This window comes from Crassostrea angulata, chromosome 1 (genome assembly GCF_025612915.1).
Source record: "Crassostrea angulata isolate pt1a10 chromosome 1, ASM2561291v2, whole genome shotgun sequence".
Lineage (NCBI taxonomy): Eukaryota > Metazoa > Mollusca > Bivalvia > Ostreida > Ostreidae > Magallana > Magallana angulata.
This window is the reverse complement of record NC_069111.1, coordinates 23,508,965-23,528,833: the sequence shown is the minus strand read 5'-3', so window position 1 is coordinate 23,528,833 and position 19,869 is coordinate 23,508,965. Positions and strand designations below refer to the sequence as shown.

Genomic DNA, 19,869 nt, shown 5'->3' with positions numbered 1-19,869 from the left:
TGAATATGTAGAGCAAAACGTTGTTGTTGGTTAAATATTGTTTAAAGAATATATTTTTCCATGTTTTAACATTTAGAATATATATATAAAACTAAATAGAAGATCTCCTATAACTTATAAATTTGGAGGGAAACCCATGTCGTAAATGGTTTGCGTTACTTATAAAAATAATCGGGTTCGAGATTCCAGTCATGTGACAGACGGCTGATCTAGGAAGAGGAGAAACCGATAATACTGTACTACGGCTATGACTTTAATTAAATTTAAGTTAATTTGAATGGATAAATCAGCTGAGGATCCCGTTCATGTAAGTGAAATTGTCATTTTATATATATATATATATTTTTAAATCCTGACAAAAGGTAAGCTTGCATGTTCTCAATGCGATACTTCTCATAGGCTGTCAAAATATCATATGATTCAGTTATTAATTGAGAGAAATTTTGAACTCCTTAAACTCCAACAAACATCAGAAAATATTCAAAAATACATGTTTATGGTATTGACATGAAGTAATTTAATTGAATGTGTTGAATAGCTTTTAAAACTTTATGCTGGCATTAAAGGTAAATTTAATCCGTCTAAAACAAAAGCTGTTTTTTTTCACAAAGAAACATCGGTACATAGAATTACCGAAATACCCGCGATTTAGAAGAATTTCCTAAGTTATTTTTTCAAGGGTGTCAGCTGGACTATGTTTCAACCCACAGTCATCTTGGTTTACTTTTTTCTAATGATTTGAGTTGGTCTCAATATATTAAAAATACAGTAAACAGTGCATACAAAAAATTAGAATTTGAAAAAATTAAATTTGAAAAAACTAAAGTTTACTCTAGGTAGAACTAATTTACCAAAAATGTATATCATGTTTATCAGACCAGTTCTGAATATGCTTCTGTAGTATGGGGCAGTTGTAATATGTTTAACATGGAGAACTTAGAAAAAGTTCAATTAAGTGCTGCAAGGATTGTAACTGGTTTACCCATTTCAGCATCTACAGAATCTCTCTACCCAGAAACTGGCTGGGAACCTCTTGTCAGTCGACGTAATAAGGCTAAATTAATAACCATGTTTAAAATTCATACAAATAAAGTACCTGATTCTTGAGCAACATTATTCCTCCTGTAACAAAAAATGTCTCAATATATCACACAAGAAATAGCAAAAATTATAGTGTTCCAATTAATCAGCAGATTAGAACTTTACAAAAAATAGTTTGTACCTGACACTGACCATTCGAAAATGGAATTCTCTCAAATTGGAAGTAAGGGAAGCAATGTCTCTCAACATATTCAGGAAAAACATTACTGAAAGTATTCCTCAACCTCCAAAATATTTTTCATTTGGTAAATGCACTATTAATAGAGCTCGTTTCAAAATACCGTGGATTTTCCCACTTGGTGACAGCCAATATTTACATCAGCCGCTCGCTAGACTCAGTCAGCCGTTAACTTTGCATCAAAAGCATGCCGCGGTCACAACAGTAGAAACAGTGCAATAGCACTAGAGATAGAACATGCAGGTCTGAAACAATTGTTTTGCTTTTTTATTCTAATATTAAGTATTATTAATATGGTATTCAAAATGACTTTATAAAAATGTAACTGAAACATATGCAAACACTTAAAGAGAGAGAGAGAGAGAGGGAAGAGAGGAGAGAGAACACGCATACGGTTGAAATGTGCAACTGCATTAAATATAGTGTACTGCAGATCGAAAAACAACTGATTCTCTTATATATACTTATATTTGAAATAATTGTTTTGTTTGGAATATGACTTTATTCAAATATATGGAGAGAGAGAAAAAACTTAGCTGGCTAAGTGAGATAGGGCCTCATCACGCCCCGCCAACACCAAATTTTCTGAAGTCAATATAATACTCAGTCTCAAATCTGAGTATTGATATTGATGAATTTTTAAAAAAAGGATTTGAGTTGGGAATGAGTTGTACATGTATGTAAGGAATGCTATAGCATCTTCGCTGATTGAAAAATGTTGACTGACTCTTGTCCAATCGGACCGTAGAAGGCGGAGTTAAGAATTTACCGCTCGTGGCTTGAATGAGAGAAGAGAGATAGAAAGTGAATGCATGCATTGATACAATTCAAACATGTGAATAATATGTGACCTACAGTGTTCAAGATATGAAAATACAAGCAACATTTGTCAGTAAATGCATGTATATAAGCTTGCATGCATGCATGCATTTTATAAATCTATGTGAATGAAAACTAAACAGTCCTTATTCATAATTGTTAAGATAGCGGCATTACTTTGATGCCGGCAAAGCAACCAGTGGCCAGCTCAAATGCAGTTGTACTGCGTGGGAGTTTCAGCGGCATTGTCTTTGATGCTGGCGAAGCGACAGGCGTCTGGATTTAGCAAGCTGCTGACGAAAACAAGAATGTCACCATGAGTGAGAAAATCGATGGTATTTTGAAACGAGCTCTATTTTACATATTAAGTTGAGACACAATTGTATTTTGAATTATGATCTGTATAGAAGAAACATTATTGAATCGCCCAGTTGTACTTGTGGTCAAAAGGAGGATGTTTATCACTTTTTCTTTGTATGCAAAAATTATGTAAATGCAAGAAACAATCTTTTTGAATCACTTTTTAATAGGCTTGAAGAAACTATTTTAATTAACTCACATTTGCTTCTTTGGGGTAGTGACAATTTGTCTTACAATACAAACTGCTTGATTTTTTTAGCAGTTCAAAAGATCATTATAGAGTCTGGCAAATTTAATAATGAAATTCCCTTTTGCTATTGCTTTTATACTGTATATTAACATTATTTACTATATATATAGTAAATGCATGTTTATGAATATGATTATTAAAAAGTCAATAGCTATAAGTAACATGTAATATTACTATGACAATTGTATATATTGTATATATTATCATTAGGAGAGGAACATGTAAGTTGTAAGAACTTGTTTCCAATCCTTTTGTGTAATTTACACAATAAAATATGTTCAAATCAAATCAAAGGTAATTTACCACACTTAATTACCCTTAAATTACAATGTGTTATGATTTAATTGGTTTTTGAAAATTCGAAATTCAGCGTGGTCTTTTATATTTATATAAGTAAAAAAAAAAGGTAAAGGTAAACTATTTGCGCTGTGACCGTTTTGGTGGTGGAAGCAAGCGCGGCATATGATTATTGAATTGATAGCTAGACTAAGTGTCTATATGCACAACCGCAGTGTATATAAACTACTCATCAGCTAGTTGCATCACCATTGTGTATTCACTCTCATTATATAGCTATTTGCAAGACCATCGTGAATTCACTTTCTAACAGTCAAGCATGAAATTTTCAACAGACTATTCTCACGATTTGATTTACCAAATGGATGCAAAAACATGAAAATATAATTGAATTTAAGATAAGATTTGTTACTTCGTTGATTTTCTTTGATCATATTCATTAAATTATTATTTATAATTTTTAGGCTCCAGTAAATGAGCAATATACCACTATGTACAAGTTTTTAAAAATTATTTAATGATCATTCAACGAGGATTTATAATCCCATCATTTATATTTTGCTGCATATCCAATATAATTTTTTGAATGATTATGATGTTTATATCATAAATCTAGAGAATATTTCATTTGTTTCATAACTGTAACGCCAGAGTTTAGTTTGACATGTTAGATTATTTAAAAGACTCCCATGAGAATTGGGATTAACATGAATCCTGGTGTATTACAATCCTCTAAAAATCAAGCAACATGATAATTAAAGCTAACATAATGTACAGATGTGTGAATTTACAGGATTGAGGAATTTCTAACTTTATAATTTTAATGGTAGTTAAATTAACAAGCCTTTTTCTTTATTGAGTATTCTGCCATTCATTATTTGTAGCATTTTCAAGTTATGATGGAGACTGGGCCAGTGGGGAATGCTCACTTTTTCCTCCCATTCATGGTTGGTTCAGAACTCCATTCATGGTCCACACAACTACATCATGCAAACTTTAGTGATATAACATGCACTCTAGATAGTATCAGTAGTGGTTTTGTAAATACATGCATTTCTGCAAAATTAAAAAGAAAAAAAAATGACAGCCAACAAGTTTAAGGATGCCACACTTTAATATTTTATGAAGCATGTAAGGATTCGAATGCTACCGCCAAAGTTATAGTAATTATATAAACCAATAAATTCCTTTCAGATCCATAGGGAACGATTTTGATTTATCTACTGCATATGTATAAACTAAGCTGAAAATGTCCTTCTCCTTAATCAACTTTTTTATAGCATGTTATAGCATGCATTTCTTTTAAATTTTCCTGAAAATAAGGAAATTTACTTAAATTTCAATGTTGAAATGTTGTTCTTGTTAAGTAATGAAACACATTTTTTTATATTCTCAGGGTTGTCTCTAAGACCTGGGAGGCGGGGAATTCCCCCGCCTAAAATGACGTAATTACCCAGCTATTATTGCATTTCAAACACAATCTAGCTATAAGCTAGACCTCCAGATCCCCTTCTACTTTTTTTATTTCTCCCTTCTACTTCAATTTTTAGAGACAACCCTGTATTCTATAGTGTGGTGAAAATATGTGAATACAGAGGGTTCCACTTAATCTGATAGCAGTTAATCGAATAATTCGGTTAATCTGATATAATATCAAAACACTGAACCATATCTTATATATCCCTTTATATTTTGTCCTGATAATCTGATAGGAAAAAATATCATTTTCAGTTAATCTGATAGGATTGTGAGGGTGTAATAATAATTTCACAACCTCTTACACCTATATTTTCCTTTTTTTTAATTGGTTGACACCCGTCTTGTGTACACAGTAACTCTTTACAGGGCATTAGTTACACTTCAACGCACACAGGTGGTTCCCTTCTTTGTAAGATGAAAGCTACCAACTTTGAAAGTTGTTCCTGATGACCGCACACAGGACTGACCTTACCTGTGTAAACATTGTTTGTTTATTTACCTATTGCATGTGTTAATTTTATGATGGGAAGCACCATTAAGAATTATTTAAACTTGTACTTTCTGAATCAAAAGTTACTGGCTTTGAAACATGTGACATCAAGGAATTAAATTCTGATTGCTTTCAATTTTACATCGGGATCAAAAACTAATACCAGTAATAAATGAAATTCAAATAATTTTTTATCATGCATATTTAATTATTAAAGAACATTTTATATAATAGAAAAGGAATTAGAATAAATTGTCCAGGTGAAAAGAGGGACTGTTCAGACAATTAGCCATTTCCCCTTATTACTTCCTGTCAAAATGGCGGCCACTTTGAAACCATCGTGATAAAGAGAAACATTTTCTTTTGTGCACTTACAAACAAAATAAAGACTAAAATGATGTTTCATTGCTAATGCAAGGTAAATAATTTCATTTCAAACTAATGATACAGATTATATCTTTTTATTGATAAATTATGTTTTGAAACAAGTTATATTTTATTTTATACCAAAATCAAAGTCCACAAAAACGCTAAATTTGTTAATCTAATAATCGATTAATCTGATAATTTTTCTCTGACAAATTGACTATCAGATTAAGCGGTATGTTCAAATTGGGAAATCATTACCAGTATATAAATCATCGTTGGAAACCCAAGGCCAATCTTGCATACACTTACTTTTTTCGTATAGCTAAATGCGAGACTGACCATGCATGGATTTTCACTGATAGTTTTGAAAGTATCCTGAGTTATCGATAAATTGTACAGCTTTCATTTGCATACACATTATGATACAGCGATTATATTCTAAAGTAAAAAACTACACTGCATACCCATTGTTGATTTGAGGGGTTGAAGGCTGAGATATATCATATCATTGCAGAGTATAATTTTTCAAACCTAACAGTTATCTGCGCATGTAATTAATGTGAAACAATACAAGTAAGATAATTCAAAAGATTTTTTTAGCTCAACGTAGCTGAAAGCCCAAGTGAGCTATTATGATCACATTTTGTCTGTTGTCCATCTGTCTGTCCATTTGTCTGTCTGTCTGTCTGTCTGTAAACTTTTCACATTTTCAACAGTTTCTCGAGAACCAATGGGGCTATTTCAACCAAACTTAGCACAACACATCCTTAGCCTAAGGGGATTCAAAGTTGTAAAAATTAAGGACCAAGCCCTCTTACAAGGGGAGATTATTAGGAATTAATGAAAATTTTCAAAAATTTTCAAAAATCTTCTTCTCAAGAACCATTTGGCCAGGAAAACTGAAACTTGTGTGGAAGCATCCCCAGGTAATGTAGATTCAAAGTTGTGAAAATCATGACCCCCTGGGGTAGGGTGGGGCCTCAATGGCGGTTCAACTTTTTACATAGGAATGTATAGATTAAATCTTTAAAAATCTTCTTCTCAGGAACTGATTGGCCAGAAAAGCCGAAACTTCTGTGGAAGCATCCTCAGGTAATGTAGATTCAAAGTTGTGAAAATCATGACCTCCAGGGGTAGGGTGGGGCCATAATGGGAGGTCGAATTTATGCATAGGAATATATATAGAGTAAATTTTTAAAAATATTCTTCTCAAGAACTGATTGGCCAGAAAAGCTGAAACCTATGTGGAAGCATCCTCAGGTAGTGTACCGGTAGATTCAAAGTTGTGAAAATTATGACTTTTTGGGGGTAGATTGGGGGCCACAATGGGGAGGGTTGATTTTTAACATAGGAATATATAGAGAAAATCTTTAAAAATCTTCTTCTCAAAAACTATTTGGCCAGAAAAGCCATAACTTCTGTGGAAGCATCCTAAGGTAGTGTAGATTCAGAGTTTTAAAAATCATGACTCCTGAGGGTAGAGTGGGGCTACAATGGGTGTGAGTCAAATTTTTACATAGGAATATATAGAGTAAATCTTTAAAAATCTTCTAAGAAGCCATTTCGCCAGGAAAGCTGAAACTTGTGTGGAAGCATCCTGAGGTAGTGAAGATTCAAAGTTGTAAAAATCATTACCCCCAGGGGGAATGGTGGGGCCACAATGGGGGGGGGCAACTTTTTACGTAGGAATATATAGAGTAAATTTTTAAAAGTCTTCTTCTCGGAAACTAATAAGCCAGGAAAGCTGAAACTTGTGTGGAAGCATCCTCAGGTAGTGTATATTTAAAGTTGTGAAAATCATGACCCCCAGGGGTAGAGTGGGGCCACGATTGGGGATCGAATTTCTACAAGGGAATGTTTAGAGTGAATCTTTAAAAATTGTCCTCTCAGAAACTAATAAGCCAGGAAAGCTGAAACTTGTTTGGAAGCATCCTTAGGTAGTGTAGATTCAAAGTTTAAAAATCATGATTCCTGGGGGTAGAGTGAGGCCACAATGAGGGTGGAATTTTTACATAGGAATATTAAGAGATCTTCTCAGAAACTAATCAGCCAGGTGATTATTTAATATTGTTTAGATTTTGGCTTCTGGATGATTCCTGGACGATTGGGCCTCAAAAGAGGTTCAGAGTTTAATGTAGGTTTATATCTCTTATAAACAATTGTTTAGGATCTTTTTGAGAGCTGCAATGCTCAACATGTAATATTACTATAAAATCATCCTGTTAGAAAAGGGACTAATAATAATAAAAAAGAATATCCAGAGGAAAAAATTGATGTATAAAGGATCTGCATGTATTATACTACATTGTCCAGATAGTTTGTATTAGGCTCCAGTAAGCTATTTTTATCACGCCTCTTGTTGCTCAGGTAAGCGATGTGGCCCATGGGCCTCTTGTTTAATTTATAAATTAGGAAGTTCACCTCTCAAGAGAAGATTCTACACTTTTTACATAACTCACCACGTATAACACAACATGCGGGGTGTATGCTATGTTGTACACGGGGTGTAGGCTTCCGAAGCGAGAAAACAGTGTCGAAGGTATGATATTTGTCCAATTAATTAACTAAAGGACTTATTTTGCCAAAAAGAGTATGCTTACGGAAGAAAGCATGAATTACGGAATACATAGACACGTTTTACTCCACTGTACATGTTCTAGTTTTCTCAAACACCTCAACACAATTGCGACAGTCAGGGTGAGTTTGACCCTGACGTACGTTAATGATCAAATATCTAGACAAAGGTTCCGTTTATCATCACTGTTTTGTTACTAACAATTACATACCATCAGTGTTTCATTATTCATAAATTTTCTGTGAATAAAATGAGTCGAATACAGAAATATTTGCGAAAAAGTGATGTTGTACACGGGGTGTATACAATGTGTTGTACAAGGGGTGTATACAATCGGTTTTTATAACGAGTTAACGACATTCTAGAGTCTTGACATATCCTAAAAAGCAGTTCATATTCTTAAACAGATTACATATGTTGCTTTTATCATATTAATCATGTCTATCACTTCCATCATTGATATGATTGATCAATTAAAAATAGAAGGAGACGATATTATATATCACTATTTATAAACAAGCAATATATGGGTATGAATAAAGATTAAAACGTTCTATTTTACACCTTGTATTTTACTTTCTAATATTTATGTTTCAGAAAACGTGTATACAAATGTCTCAGAAAAAGAGAAGACTCTGGCTTAATAAACCAAAGCGCATATCTTTCAAAGCAACTATATATAAAAACAAATAATTATGAATTACTTACTGATTCACGGAACTTGCACTGCAATACACCCCCTTCTAGTAAAAAGCATCAGTGCACTCCTTCAAAAGTTCGAACTCCCAAAAGAAAGAAGGTTAGTTCATACACAAATAATGACCAAAATTCTCCAACAAACTTTCAGTCACCTTCTAATTTTCCTCACAATCAGTCCAAACACATTTCAGAAAGTGACTCTGAATTGTTCCGATGTTTCTTCGCAAAAATGCAAGAGAGTGAATATTGAACTGATTTTATAAAGTTCATAAAATGTGTTGTTGATTGATCTTTCCCATTAGACAATCTATCTTTTGTGCTTTTTATGGAAACTGTTCGTTTTTTTGTACAACAAATACTTCAGAAATGAGGTATTCGGACACATCCAAACTAATTTAAAACATTTGATCAAAAGATTTATCAATATACATTATTATACGTTCATGTTAAATACTGAAATCTTGTTGGTTTAGACGCAGTTGGTAATCCGTTCTATTACCCTCAGCGTTAGCAACACACTTGGCAACGGGTAACACAACAAATTGTTACATGCGCGTAAATTATGCGCATACAGTTCGCCGTAGAATTTACTTCTTTTCTATCAATCGCAGCTTTTCAGGCCTTCCCGGAAAGCTCGGAAAAACACCTCGAATGTATTACCTCGGAGTCCATGACAACCCCCTTTTTATAAAACTTGATATAAATACAACACATTTTACAATCTGTTGAGATGTGTGCTATACTTCATTAAAGTCAACGATATACCCTAAAATATGAATATAAAAACACAGAAGCGACATACAAGGCTGTCTAGCCGATTCTTGTTTTAATGGGAAGTCACTCCATTTTGTATAAAATTCTAACATCTGGTGATGTTAATACATTCGAGGTGTTTTTCCTTGCTTGCCGGAAAGGCCAATCGCGAGAAGTTGCGATTGCATTTCTATATAAAAGCAGCAAAATTTTCTTTAAAATACAGACATTCAATATAATAAAATAAATAGTGCCTGTTTGGGAGGGTAACTGTGGAAATTGACATCCCTCGAAAACCATTGTCAACCTCCGCTTCGCATCGGCTGACAATGGTTGTCTCGGGGGTTACACTCCCAAACAGGCACTATTTATATACTGTAGAAAGTATGTACCTACCGTGTGTTGTGCTAACCAAGCTCTATACATGATAATCTAGAATGATCCAAGACAATATAAAGAGCTACATTATCAAAATAGATAAGCATTAAACATTTTCCATTGATATTATGCACTAGTCTCTGCAAGAAAAACCGATTGTATACACCCCTTGTACAACACGTTGTATACACCCCGTGTACAACATCACTTTTCTGCAAATATTTCTGTATTCGATTGATTTTATTCACAGAAAATTTATGAATAATCAAACACTGATGGTATGTAATTGTTAGTAACAAAACAGTGATGATAAACGGTTCCGAACCTTTGTCCAGATATTTGATCATTAACGTACGTCAGGGTCAAACTCACCCTGACTGTCGCTATTGTGTTGAGGTGTTTGAGAAAACTAGAACATGTACAATGGAATAAAACGTGTCTATGTATTCCGTATTTCATGCTTTCTTCCGTAAGAATACTCTTTTTGGCCAAATAAGTCCTTTAGTTAATTAATTGGACAAATGTCGTACCTTCGACACCGTTTTCTCGCTTCGGAAGCCTACACCCCGTGTACAACATAGCATACACCCCGCATGTTGTGTTATACGTGGTGTAACTCTGTAGGAACACAAGAGAAGAAGTTATGTATTAATTACAGTGCTAATGCCTATATATTAGCTTGTAAAATAAATTCTCATAAAATTACTTACAAAATCAATTCGCAATCATTTATTTAATATGTTAAAACACATGTGTTAACTAAACAATTCGAAGAGTTTGAGAAATATTTATACATTGTAAAGATGTTTTATGATACTTCACGTTTGATTTCATGGAAAAATCTTATTCTTTAATAGATCTCGAGACATCTTCATGTAAAGTGCCCTAAAAGAAACAACCTAAAACTATATACATGTACTGTACGAATGAAATATTTGGGATTATTTGAATGCAACTTAATTAATTATTTTTGTGATTTTATATTTAACCCAATCCACATGTTGTGTGTACGTTTTGAGCTATTTTATGAATACAAAAATTGTATGACTATAATTTTCAGTCAGTCATAACATGCCTAAAAATTCAACTAATATTTCTAATTTTTTCTTTATAAATGACTTGGTTAATGAAAAATTCATTTAGCCGTTCAGTCATTTAGAATTATGTAAATGCATGTCTGTAATTAGCTGCTTTCTTTCAGATTGATGTATGTGTGAGAAACCCTTTCACCCACAACACATGGGAAAAAGGAAGGTTTACCAGTTATGAAATTGCTATTCAGGTATATACTTTAATTTATGATAACTGCTATAAAATGATTAATATACATGATTGATATGCAGATATTAATGAATGAGGAAATATGCCTCAGTAATAAGAAAAAATAAAAAATCAGCACAATTGTAACAATAAATTTTGAATAATAAATATAATTTAAAGATGTTTACTACAAGTAAATAAGAACACAATCAACTCATTGACATTTACAATACAAGATCACAACCACAATAAACTGACAATATGAAATCACAATAATCTGACAATATGAAATCACAATAAACTGACAATATGAAATCACAATAAACTGACAATATGAAATCACAATGTACTGACTACTTCAATACATACAACAACCACAACTCACTGACATTAACAAGGACATACTACAAACTACAATGCAGTAACTTTGACAATACAATAATTTTACACCTCCCTGACCTTAGAAAGGCAAGCCCACAACCACACCTCCCTGGCCTTGACAAGGCCAGGCCATAACTACATCTCTGTGACCTTGACAAGATAAAGTCCCAGCTACATCTCCATGACCTTGAAACAACAAGACAACACCCATACTTCCCTGACCTTGAAAAGGCAAGGCCACAGTCAAACCTTCCTGACCTACAAGGTATGCATAACAAAAATGACTCTCTAACACTGACAGTTAAGAATTGGAACCACGTGCACATCTCTTGCCTTAGACGACAGAAGATTATGAGTTTCTTTACTTGGACATTTATCATCAAAGTAAAGAGACTGCAGGCCAGAACAATACAATGCATTAACTAAGCATTCTTGGCATAGTAAACACTGCTGACTGGCCACGACAATTAATGCAAAACAAATTATTGCACAACAACCTTCACTTTCTGTTTAATTTTGAGAGCAACATTATAATCAAAATGAAATATTTCGCCAGTATTTGTAATTACGTGTTATAGAAACTAATTATTATCCGGTAAAACTATGAAAGAATAATGACTGTACAATATAAAAATCACTTTCTGTCAATTTAAAAACAACATTGACTTTCTTTTGCAGACAACAGTGAAATCCTTTTGTCTGCAGTGTTCAATAACCAGGAGGCGCTTTAAAGAGTTTGAATGGCTACACAAATGTTTAAAGCATCACCACCCACTTGAGTAAGTGTAAATATATAAGAAGATCTTATATTTTACATGCACTTCTATACTAATGGTGATAACAAATATTAATCAGTGGTTCAAGGACAGGAAGAGATATTGTACAACTGCTAACTTTATCAGTAGATTACTCAGCACTTAGCAGCATGTGTATAGTTGTATTGTTTTTACTATAATCAATATGTACATTTATTTGGTAGATAATTATTCAAAAAAAGCTTTGAAGAGTGTAACAACATATTTGTATTAATCAGACTCGTAAGCATTGTTTTCCAAAGTCGAAAAATAGTTTGGGCATTTCAAACAATTTCATAAATAAATAGGAATTAATCAAGTCTTTGTTGATATGATACTCTGTAGTAGATGTACAACAGTTTACTCCATTTAATTGGCAAGTTTTCAATGTCCCTTGGCTCCTAAGAGTCCTGAGTTTACCACTGAATTATTTTGGAGTACTGCATGCATTTGATTGAATTTTTCTGATAATGGGAATATTTTTGTGAAGTTAAAAGGAGCGTTTTAAATAATTTAGATCAATAAAATCAGTATGTAAAACTTTACTGACGTCTCTTATTTATCTGCAATAAATGTGTGAATTGATTTTGGGAATCAATATCAATTTTTTGGGTCAGACAGAGGTCACTGCAAGATTGTTTGTTGAATTTCCTGATATAATGATTTATTACAGATAAACTTTTACATTAATTTTCTGTCAATGTATAATGTTCACATTTTGCTGTACAAGAACTGCATGAACCTCTGATTTTAAGAAACAATAATTAAGTTGAATGTAAATTGCATAAATCTTAATACAAAAATAAATTTTTTTTTACCAGACATTGTTTACATTAATATCTATGATGGTTTTAAAATCAGAAATAACTGGTACAACAATTTGTGCTGAAAACACTATTTAGAGGATGATTAGTTGAAGAAAATATAAAAGTTTTAAAAAAAAACTATTATGGTTTTATTATAGGAATCCTCCAGCGCTTCCTCCCAAAAAGTTTTTTGGTGAACGTTTTGATCCATCTTTCATTGCTTTTCGAATGAAAGGTCTCGAGGAATACTTAAAACAGTAAGTGCCTTTGAATATTGTATAACCATACATAGAAACTTTTACCAAATTCTATTTTTGGTTCATTCATTATTATTTTTTAGAGGGGCTTGTATTAAATGAATGTTACATTGTGTATAAATTGTATATAATGTATTAATCATAACAGTGTTTGGGCTAGATAACATGGAAAAATTGTCCCTGTAAACAATTTCAAAATAATTGACCCTGTAAACAATTACTGTCCAAATGCAGAACCAACTTCTGTGCCCTCATTAATATTTGTTACAGTAGGTATCAATTTCGGAGGATTAAGAAAAACCCGTGGTATTGGTGTTTTTCAATGATTTGAAATTTTGTAGACAATGGTTTTCCAAATAGGTGTATTAATCTCTAACATTTCTAGGTTAAATTAACTTTCTTTTCATCCAGCCTTCGGCATATCGGAGTATCAAGTAGCATTATTTCCTGGCTATTAAGCTTGGGATCGCTCTTCAAAAAAGCTTAAAACCTACCTGAAAATGACGTCACATACTGTATAAATTGTGATAAACACTCATATTTTTTCTGGCGACATCAGGACATAAGCCCTTGTTGGTTATATGCATGGTTATTGCGGTGTTTAATAAATTTTCTAAGAGGAGGTCTTAGTTACAAGGTTTGTAAAGCCTTTGAAAACGAATTTAATCTACCAATGACGAAGTCTTGGTTTGAAAGGATTGATAATCCGTGCATTTAGTTTTACACATGGTTCATGTGGTTTTACAACACAAGTTGTACAATACAAGTTGTGTATTTGTTGATTAGCACGATTAGAACACACTCTATTCAGACTTTTGTCATGAATATATTTTATACCACAAGTTTTACAATACCTGCTGTGTATTGGTTGATACTATGTTTATAGAACAGGTTGTGTTCAGAATTTTGCGGTGACTATATTTTACACCGCAAGTTGAACAATATACACGCTGTATATATATATTAAATAGTTCAGTACCATTAGAACACGCTGTGTTCAGAATTTTCTTGTGATTATATTGGTCTCAATATCGGGGATATAAATGAGACAAGAGAAGGAATTTCTCAACAAGAAAATAATTGGACCAGGTATTGATAATCCATTTAAGCTCTTAGAAAAACTTTTTGATTCTGTTGTACTTTCTGTACTTCTTTATTATTGTGAAATATGGGAAGTGGATCTCTCATTGAAAGATATTTCAGTTATCGAAAAATTTCACGTAAAATTTCCTAAAGATATACTTGGATTACATTGCAAAGCATCTAATGCTGGATGTTTGGCAGAATTAAACAGGTTACCACTTTGGTCTAAAATCTCATTCTCAAGCATTAAATATTGGAATTGATAACTTTTAGTTCTAATGCATGGATTGATTTTAAAACAAATTTCATATTCGGAAGCTCTGAGAGAGTCTCTATCGAATAAAAAACATTAAAAAAATTTACTAATAGGTAAAAAAAATTAAAACTAAGGTTTTTCATTTCCTTCCGGTGACGACTGGAAGTGACGGTGGACGTTCGAATATGGAAACAGCACTGCGACCATAAACCCTCTACCATCTCTAAAAATTTGAAAGTGCTATCTTAATTACTTTTGGAGAAAAATCGTGAACAAGCAAAAACATAAAATCTTTCATATCTCTGGACCGGAAGTGACAAAATCAAAATCGGCTGAAGCATTTTTGAGAAAATGTGACAGAAAAAAAAATAATAATAGGAAAGCAAAACAAAGCAACAGCAACAAGGTTTGGGCAAACTCTAAGAAAAAGGCTTTGTACATCATTTTAAAGTTGATATATTAAAGTAGAGAACAAATAGAATTTGCTATTCATTTTTTTTTAGAATAAAATACCTCAAAACTTAGGCACAAGGACAGTTTTACTATATTTTTTCGATACGAGAATTGATACGGTTTGGAATGTAAAGGATTTGGTAACTGGCTCAAACTGTGTTAAATAATGTACATAGATATACTTATAAATATCGTGAGCTAATATAAAACTCACTACAGAACTTTGACATCCCCTAACAAAATTTCAAAATTTGTGCATGTTAAATAATGTTGAAAAGTGTATTTCACCATGTTAAATCAATAGCAAGGATGCCTACTACATGCAGTATCCAAGATTGTATTGATGATGTTGAACAGCTACCGGTATATATTGTGTCATAAGCGATTTTCATTGAATTTTAGTGATTGTGATGTAATATTTTGAATTTGATGTTCGTAACAATCCTTTTAAATGCACGATATATCTGCACAAAGCAAATTAGCTGGTCAGTCGTCCTTAAATATACAGTTGTGTATATGTCCATTCATATCTATTAAAGGTTGTTACAACAAGACCTGTACCTGTCAGATGAGGCTTTACACCTGTTCCTTCAAAGTAATCTAAGTACAGCAGAAATCGACAAGTTCCTGAGTGGGAAGATACCCTCTGAAGCCATCGAACAACTCTGGAAGTGCAAGGGAGACAAATCTAAGTGCCCGTAAATATTTCTGATGTATTCTATCTAAGTGCCAGTAGACACCTGTTTTCTTACCTGTACATTCGATAAAAAGTAACTGTAAAAAAGTTTTAATGAACTACGGGTCCATGTGTATTTGACCATTCACCACTTTTGAATTCTTTTCTTGAACTTATTGTGAACTTGTGGAGATGTAAGGAGATGTGTTTGTGTTAGTTAAAAAATTCAGTACAGCAACCACATTAAATAAAACACAAGTCATACAGGATTCCTTTCTGTATTACAATTGATGGTCTAGTTGTCATATACAACCAAATCCCATTAGTTAAGATCACCCTACATGTTATGACTTTTGTTGCAAAATATTGTAACCTTCATAAAATGACTACCAGGCAGTAGTAGTTAGATATCTCTCATGTGTCTTGATGAAAAAAGCAAGTATAAAGACCTCAGTCATAGTTCATGAGGGGCATTAACATGTACTAGTAAAGTCTTTCAAGAAAAAAACAAAACCATGTTTTTACAAGATTACAAGATTGTAATTATAAAGATACTAAGGAAATTGACAACAAATGATTTAACAGGTTCTGATTGAATTACTTATCAATACATCTCTGCATTTCTATGACTTTACAGGTGTTTTGGTGGTAGCAATCATTCCTGTCAGAGAGAGGATGAGGAAATTCCCTACATGAACGACGACAACGACTCCCTCAGTGAGAGCGAGTCTAAATCAAACGAGAGTGACATTGAGGCCTCGATGTCAGAGACCGAATACCCTTGTGTGACCTTGGTATTACCCAATTCAAGGATCTCCCCTATGGATAAACTTCGCAATAAGACACCCCTGCAGTTTTCTAATACAAACAACACGGAGAACTCGGATGATCTGAGTTCTATGAACATGGTGCAGATAGACTCGGTTGACTCGTCTCACAGCATTAATGGAGAAACTCAATGATAACCAATAGATTTAAATCTCACAAACATTTCTTTACTGTCTTTGATTTAAAACTGTTTCATCTTTTTAGCATTAAAATGATGGAACAATGTTACACAGTTATAAGCATCAGATATTAGTTTTATTCAAAATTCACATTTAATTGTTAACCTTCCCTATTTATGTTTAATTTTTTGAAGTTGTAATTTCCATTAGAGTTTTCAAGACTTCTAAATGTGTACAGTATTTTCAAACACACGTTTTGGTGATGTATTCTAATATTACAACAAAGTTTCATTTAACCTCAAAATGTAGACATTTTTTTTTTTATGAAAGAAAGGTTGTTATGCTATAAAAAATTTCTCAGCTAGAACATACACTGTATATTTATACATTATTGGCTTTGAATTTATTATACTACAGAATGATATTTTGTTTTCCAAATTTAGATTGTGCCAAAAGATATTGATCATACCGGTAATTATTATCAGATGAAATGTTATTGAATATCTAAAAATCATGTTTATCTTTTTTGATGGTTTAGAATTAATACATTATTTATTTAAAGCAATGCAATTTTTGACAAATTCCACATTCTAGCTGCTCATACCATGTGACATTTTTTTAAAGTTATGTAGATAATACATTTTATTTTACTATACTTTCATGTTAAATACTGAAATCTGATTGCTTTATATGCAGTTGATAATCTGTTCTATTACCCTCAGCGTTAGCAACACACTTGGCAACGAATTGATACATGCGGGTAAATTATGCGCGTACGGTTCACATCATTTCTGTGTAAAAGCAGTAATAATTTCTCTAAAATTAAGACATTCAGTATAAAAAAAAAAATAGTGCCTGTTTGGGAGGATAACAGTTTTATTTGACACCCCTCGAAAACCACTGTCAACCTCAGCTTCGCGTCGGTTGACAATGGTTTTCTCGGGGTGTCAATTTCAACTGCTACCCTCCCAAACAGGCACTATTTATATAATATACCCATCAATTTTCCTTTCTTGGTACTGTCTGTTTTTGAGTGTGATCCGATTTTCCGGATCACCACACTGTGGTTTTCCGATTCCGTATCACCACTCTCTGAAACTGATGATGTAGTACACATTAAATAACATCTGTATTTAAGCGTGTTTTAAAAGAGTTCGTTTCAAAATAGCTTTGTTATACAAGTAAACGTCATACAGTTGATTTTAAAAAGGTAGTTTTGTAATTAAAACTTCTAAATGGACACTTTGTTTGATCTGATGATCTGCGCCTGGCAACATGACGTGATCCAACCCTCTGGAATATGGGAAAAGTGATTAAATGTAAAATTTTGTTAATTCTTGGTTTACATTACTTATTGTGTGTTAATAAAATGTTTTGATGAATACTGTAAAAGTATGAATACTGTGCAAGAAAAATTTGTGAGGGTTGGATTTATTTCTCGCAGCAAACCACTTTTCAATTATTAATACTTGTATATTATTTTTAGATACAGTACTGATCAGATTCAACCTAACACCAAACCAGACCCCAAAAGCTGACCCCACGTCTGCTTTGTGTCTGCTCGGGGTCTGCTACGGATTTACTGGGGTTTAGCTCTTGGGGTTTACACACTGAAATGTGAAGCAGACCCATTATTCTCTTACAGCCTGTAAGCCTGCCCATTGTATATTCCAAATACACATGTAGAGACATTTGGTCATTTTTCAGTGCCGATTATGCATCTTCTGATGATATTGGGGCCTGCTTTATATGTCTGATCTAGCTGGGTCAGTCGGGGTCTGCTTGGGGTCAGCTCTGGGTTCACCATAGCAGACCCAAAGAAGACCCTGAGCAGTCCCAGAAAGCAGACCCCGGGTTTGGCTGAGGCCTACTTTCTGTTAGGTTGGGTCTGATTGATACTGTAATTTGCATTTTGATAACAAAAATTATTTGCTGTGAACCAGTTTATCTTCAGTTAAGGGGGCTGGGGGGTGGCTGTCATTTTAGACAATATTGATCTCCTTAAAAAGAAGAGCTCCATATACAGATAATGGAAAATGATTAAATTTTATATTAAAATACATGAAATTTTTCTTTATCAAGTAGTAGTTGATAGCTTCAGAAATCGCCTATAAAATTTTCAAATAAATCTGATGGTTTTATATTATATTATATTTTGACCCCCCAGCCTCCTTAATTGTGAAATAGAGTTATTGCGAATGAAAGTTGGTTTACATTAACTTAATGTTTACTTTGTGAAAGAATTTACAGTGAAGCTAGGTTTTATGGTGCTTGTGCTCTAACTTTTGTCTTGACATTATTAATTTGTTCTTCCATGTGATTGAAATATTCCTCCAATGCATGTACTAGTATAACATTTGTTTTTATCATAATTGTTTTCCAAAAGAAATATTGAAATCTAAATAAACTCCATTTCATGATTTCAAAGTTTAATAGAGACCTATGTAAATCTTAATCTGGAATTTTTTCTAAAATTATGCACGTTCATGTGAGGAGTTTTTCCATTGAGAGTTTGATTGGTTTTTCTGAAGGAGCAGTGTTTCTGTAGTTCAATATGATGCATATAAGTATGACATGCACTGCTTTACATACTTTTTCTCTTAAATACCGGTAGTCATTGTAAGAATAAAGATTTTTGAAGGACATTCAATCCATTGTCAACTTTTTTTCAATATAGAGAATGTATTATCATATATTTGTAAATAATTGGCTGAAAAAAGTACTTGGACATGAATTTTAGGTCACCTAAGACCCTAACTGCTCCTGAAATATATGGAATAGATAGGATTCATAAATATGCATTGAGGGTGGAATTAATATTGTAATGAGTGGTCTAAAATTAGAATTTTGACTGTAATTTAGCACATCTCTCTCTCTCTCTCTCTCTCTCTCTCTCTCTCTCTCTCTCTCTCTGTCTCTCACAAAGGTACCTCATAATCCAAAATATAACATACAAAATCAGCCGATATAGGTAGCCATTGATGATCAAAAACCAGTGGCTGATGTCAACAATGTATGTGTTTGAAGAGAATTAACAAGTAGATTACTCTATTGGTATAACGTAAAGAACTGTTAATGTAACCGTTAAGTGTAAAAACCCACTTAACGTGTTAATCCAAAACTTGTGTGAAATCTTCCTTACATAGATTAGATTCGACCCTATTCAATTCATGATTCCCGGGGATCGGGTGTGGTCACAATAGGAAAA

The 19,869-nt window shown here is 33.0% G+C and overlaps 1 protein-coding gene across 1 annotated transcript; it reads left to right on the top strand.

Moving 5' to 3' along the window:
* Positions 1–171: 171 nt before the first annotated feature.
* On the top strand, positions 172–19,311 carry LOC128159823 (sorting nexin-10-like). The gene is made up of 6 exons (XM_052823021.1): positions 172–307; positions 10,950–11,030; positions 12,068–12,168; positions 13,148–13,246; positions 15,578–15,736; positions 16,352–19,311. The coding sequence occupies exons 1-6, from the start codon at positions 278–280 to the stop codon at positions 16,674–16,676; spliced, it is 795 nt and encodes a 264-aa protein (XP_052678981.1). The 5' UTR covers positions 172–277; the 3' UTR covers positions 16,677–19,311.
* The last annotated feature ends 558 nt before the right edge of the window (positions 19,312–19,869 follow it).